Source organism: Crocodylus porosus, unplaced genomic scaffold (genome assembly GCF_001723895.1).
Source record: "Crocodylus porosus isolate Cpor-Errol unplaced genomic scaffold, CroPor_comp1, whole genome shotgun sequence".
Taxonomy (NCBI): Eukaryota; Metazoa; Chordata; order Crocodylia; family Crocodylidae; genus Crocodylus; species Crocodylus porosus.
The window spans coordinates 88,786,109-88,791,888 of NW_017728886.1; the positions used below are offsets into that span (position 1 = coordinate 88,786,109).

Below are 5,780 nucleotides of genomic sequence, written 5' to 3' on the forward strand. Positions count from 1 at the left end.
AAGGAAGTGAGTGACTCATCAATACATGACTCTAATGGTAGCTCTGCTGGCTGCATGTCAACCAGTAGTGGCTTTAGGGGAGGGCAAACTGGGGATACCACCTGGGGCCCCACACTTTAGGGGGCCCAAAAATTTTTGGGGGGGGTAAAGTTTTTGCAAGGGCTCTATTTACATTTTAACACTCAACTATTTATCTAATTTCCCCAAAGAATATTAAAAAGATCCATGATACTACTGTGGTGGGTTAATATTTACCTGAGTACATACCTCTAAGGGGTCCCAAATGACTTTCTTACCCAGGGCCCCAACAACCCTAAGGCCACCACTGACACGAACTATCAAGAAGCAACATATAGGTACTACAGCCGTACATGAAAATCCATTACAGTCATCTAGTCTGACTCCCTGCAGGCCATGGACCATAGGACTTCCCTGCATTAATTGGAACAGAAATATATCTTTTAAGAAGAAAAAACAACCAAAATTGATCTAAAAGTGGCCAGTGGTGCAGACTCCATCTCTGCTCCTCATACATTGTTCCAATGTCTAATTACTCTCACAGTGAAATGTGCCATTTCCAAGCAAAATTTGTCTAGCTTCAACTTGCAGCCACTGAAAGCTGTTATACTAGATTGAAGGGCTTGTTCTCAAGATTTGTTCCACTGTTCTATTCAGGATCTAGTGCTAGTGTAGGGGATGATGTTGGGGAGCTTCAGTTTGTTACTTTTCATGAATTAATGGAAGGGACCTTCCATTCAGCTATATTTTAAGACATTCCAAAATGCTAGGGGGGCTTACTGGGGTACATTAAGCTATTGCCTGGTGAATCCCCACCAGATTTACTCCTAGTTCAGTTCCACCAAATTGTAGCAACTGTGAAGATTATGTTACACGAGGATGTTTGTGGAACCAGTGGATTGACTAGCTGTAATCCCTTTATATCAGCTGGGATCCAGATTAGACAACATTAGGGGTAAAAATACTTGTAATAGTGTTCCTGTAGGACCATGGCAGACATAGCTTGAAAATAGGAGTCAAAATCTTTTTGCCATAGAAAGATGACAGAGAGTCAAAATAACTGAGATTTTTTTTTTAAAGGATAATATCTTTATGAGCATAACAGCAAGAGCATTATAAAGTTTTCGTTTTTCCACAAGGATTGAATATGTGATTTGGACAGTAAATAAGCACAGTGGATATCAATTAAGTATCCAAAGCAAAATGAAAAGATTAGCATTTTGCATGTATATAGAGCCTTTTTCACCCAAAGGTCTTAATTTTTAAGAACACAAATTTCCAAAAAACTCAACACAGGTGTCCTCTCATTGCAGACAATAATAAAACTCCCATTTTAGTCAATGACAGAATTCACACTGGCTTCATTAGGAACAGAATCTGACTTGTGCTGAGAGCTTTGGATAACCACAAAGACCATCAGAACAGAGCAGCAAGGTGACACAATGGTTTAATACAACAACAGTACATAAGGTATCATCTATTCATTAAAAATGCAAAAGAATTCTGTTATAGAGCACACTGTCTGAACTTAACATTTGCGTGGTGTGAATAGTGCAAAAGTGCTCTGATTTTTGGGGAAAGTAGCAAAGGACCTTCAGTGATAAATATTGTAGAATTTAGTTTTTAGGTTTCAGCTGAAGGACAACACCTTGAGTAGTGTGATAATTGTTCATATAAGTCCTGGCTGTTGGTTCAGTACTGACTCCTGGAACAGACAGCCACCTGCTAATAATCTACCATTGCTTTTGAATGCACTTAAGATTTCATTAGAAATGTTGTCTTCATGACAAACACCTGTGCTTCTTTGCTTATTAAATGAAGGCAGAGCAATACACTTCACAGGCTTCTTGTATATCTTCCTGCACGGCACAAATGACCACATCCTTTTGTGTCTGCAAAAGTTTACGCTTTTAAAATGCTTATTTTTGCCATCTGTTTGAGCATTTAGAGTATGTGGTTGTGGTTATCTACTGAAAATAAGTATGTTTGTGCAACTTCTCAGCTCAAAAACAAGGTTAAGGAGCTGTTTGATTTTATGTGGTTCCAGTTAGAGAATGTTTTTTGTACTGGGCACATCTGTGTGAGATGTTTACAGTAAAGCTGACTAATTAGCTCTGCAGTAAAGGCTCAGCATCTTCATGTGGAGGACTATTAGGCTGGAGGAAACTAATAAATACAAGTACTACCCTGCTGCAGAGTTTTTGCACATGCAGCAGTGCATGTGTAGACACTGATGCAGCTGGCTGGAGCACAAAGGTATTTCAGTGCAGGGCTGCCTGCTGGCTAGTCCCACATTTGAGCACCCTTCTGCCCCAGCCAGCCCTTCCTCAGCATGTTGAACTGGATTGGGCAGCCCTGACTGGCAGGCTACCAGCCCTGCTCAACACACTGCATGTAAATGCACACAAGTAAATGCAGTGACTGGAGCGATAAATTTTGTCGTGATAAGCTACAGAGTTTACCGCTTCACATTAATATGCATGGGTAGATGCACCTGCTGTTTGATCCCATCATGCACCCATAACAAGCTGTATGATCCCAAGTAGCACAATAATAGGTAGCTGTGTCATTATGAGTACCTCATTTTCTATTAGGATGGAAATGTGCTTCTCCAGGTCCTTTCCACAGTGAAACTTGTTCTGATCAGAGTTTGTATCAAAGCTGATCTCTGATACTGAGGAAAAATGAGTATATTCCACTCTGGAGCTCTATCTGATGTTTGTCAATAGCAGTAGATAACAGCACTCAAAAAGTTTTTTAGGCCAGATATGTCACAGTCCACATGTACTGTTTTATTTTCTTCTTTTTATTCAACCTTGTTTCAGCTGTATATGTACATGTCCATCTAGAAAAACAAGATAAGGGAGGAAAACATGACATGATATCAGCAAGAATCCAGAGCACATCTGGTTGTTGCTCGGTAAAATACATTTGTTGTAGAAAATGATAAATGAGAAACTTATAAGGCCAAATTAAATCTACAATAAGAATCCGGAGCAGTAACCTTCTGACAGGTTTTGCTAAGGTAAATATAAATGCTGCATGGGGGTGAAGGGAGGTGCATTTGGAGAGAGCAAGTGACTCACCTATGTAACTCTGATGAGAGTTTACTGGCTGAAAATGAATTGTTTTAAGATAAGAGACAATTATTGTTCTTGGCTAAAAGTTACTTTGGGTGAGTATCAATGCAACTTAGCATGACACAAGCACTCTCTCTCTCTTTAGACCAGGATCTACCCATCTTATCATAGAAGTCAGCTGAGGTAATAAGTGATTGCCCTTGATTTATGATTATGACTATGCCTTCAGTTACACAGGCTCCCATAGGCTTCAGGCAGGGCTGTGTCACCATTGTGCTTCTTGGTGTATTGTACATACAGTATTTAAAGCCACATTTTCTGTTGGCATCAACAGGCATAGTTCATCCATTTACACTAAAAGAGCACTTGGTCTTTAAAACTACAAACAAATGTAAATGTAAGTGTAAACTACATTTCCACTAAGAGAGTACTTGGCCTTCAAAACTATCCTTTTTCCATTGCTCATAAAGCATCACTATCAATTACTAAAGTTTTCTTGTAGGAGTTGCAGGAGAAGTGGGTCTGAGAAGGGGCTGAAGGAGGAGGGTATAGGAGCCCCAGGAATCAGTGCATAGGGGGAGTTGAAAACTGAAGCAGGGATTTTATATTTGCCTTGCACAGAATGGGCCAGATACATGGTTGGGGCTCCTAGTTGTTACTGTAATAACAACACATAATGCACATGCAATGGAGAAGAAGGGAGTGGCAAAACTGTCTTGATGGCACAGAAAACACTTTTATGTCCCCTACCCATGGCCTGAACATAGAAAATATTACCCGTTGGGATTCCAAGGCCAGCAATCGGGAATTCAGAGCCTCCTAAAGAACAAACGCCTTCTCAAGAATCAGTCCTAGCAACTGTCCCAGATGTGAAGTCTATTTCACTGGGCTTGCTTACATCTCACACAGAATTTGAGCGATGTCAATGTGGGTAATGAATCTATTTGCTGATGATGCCACCTGCTGATACAGGAGAGCCCAGATCCAGGAACTCCCTGTTTTACCCTATTGCTAAACAAGGCCAATTATGTACTAGTGTCTTTTTTATCATTAACCTATCTTCTATTCTATGTTCCATTCTGTTCCAGTCCATGTGTCATCAGTAAACTTTATCAGTGAGGAGTTTCTGTTTTGCTACAAGTCCTTGATAGACATATTAGGTCAGTGGCTCCCAACCCTTTTTTTGCTGTGACCCTAAATTGGCCACTAACAGAACCTCACGATCTGGCACCATGGGGACTGCTGGGAGTGGAGTACGGCACTGGCAGTGGCCCAGGGGCAGGCAGGGGCACTGCCATTGCCCCCTTTGTGCATGGCGGCCCCGCCCCACCAGCCCGCCTGCTACTCCTGGGCTGCACACGAGTGTGAATGTGCATGTGTGTGCAAGCCCTTCGCAACCCTACTGAGGACCCCCTGCAACCCTGACTTGTGTTGTGCCCTGAGGTTGGGAACCAATGTATTAAATGAAAAGTGTAAGGAACTGATCAGGGGCATATCCGGGATTTGGCAAAGGGGGTGTGGGAGCAGCAACACATGCTGCAGGGGTGGCTGCATCCTCTGCTCCCAGCCCCCCACTCCTTTTTATAAAATATTATGTTTTGTTTCCTTTTGATAACTGATACAATTTTCCATATTTTTCACTGTTTTCCAGTACCAGTATTTTGCTTACATGTTTTTCAGACTTCATTCAGTTGGCCAGGTTTACACCTTGTGCCATCTTTCAAGTATTGGCAAACACATTTCTGATGCTTCCTTAGAATTCACTTCTCTTAGGCCAGAACTGCATATCATTTGCCATTTGCTATCTATTGAAAAAACTAATCAGAGCTTTTGCAGATGGTTCCAGGCTGAAAAGAAGAACTGGAGTTGTGTGTGTCTCACATATAGAAGGCTGTAGTTCAGGAAGCAGAGAGGGCTTTTTGTACAGGTTGTCAATAGCTTTCTGATGCTGTGCCTGTCCAAGTGGCACAATAATAAGTAGCAGCATCACTGGAGGCTATTCTTCTTATTGTTAGGATACAGAGGGACTTGTCAATTTTCTTTTCAGCATTAAACTTTTCCTTATCAGAGTCACTGTCAAGGTGGAGTTGTGATGAAAAGTACAGAATTCGCTCTGGAGGTGCACCGGGTTTCTGTCGATACCAATGGATATAAGCATTGCCAAAATCAGATACGGTCGCATGGCATTCAATTCGTATGGTTTTACTTTCTGCCTTGGTGATGGACAATTGAGTTTGTTTCAGTACTTGTGCGGAGCCATCTGTAGACAAAGAAGAATACAGAAAAATAGATGTACAATTAATGTAGAAGCTCTCAGCCTGCAGCTGAGTAGTGCGCGTATCTATTATGTGAAAACAAGGTGAAGACATTTACATAAACAAACCAAAGCCAGAATGAAAGCCTTCAGCTGTGACATTCTTCCTACTCCTTTGGCAAGAAGCTTTCAAAGGAAAATGATAGATGATCTTAAATGGAAGGAGAGGCGTGGCTGGGTAAAGGAAGTGACTTCTTCAGGATAACAACCAATGAAGCCCTACTGGCTGCAGAGAGGGTAGTTCAATACAGTACAGTATGCCTACTGCTTGGTCTGACTACACTGATTGGGTATATCTAAACGTGCTATTAATGTAACACAATAAACCCTGGCACAGTTTGCACTGGAGTTTATTGCTTCTGGGCACT

General features: G+C 41.5%; 1 gene segment (V, D, J or C); it reads right to left on the reverse strand.

The window, feature by feature from the left end:
• Nucleotides 1–5,029: 5,029 nt before the first annotated feature.
• On the reverse strand, nucleotides 5,030–5,524 carry LOC109310080. The segment is given in 2 exon segments: nucleotides 5,030–5,358; nucleotides 5,472–5,524. Coding segments are annotated over 2 exon segments (372 nt in total).
• Between the last annotated feature and the right edge of the window lie 256 nt (nucleotides 5,525–5,780).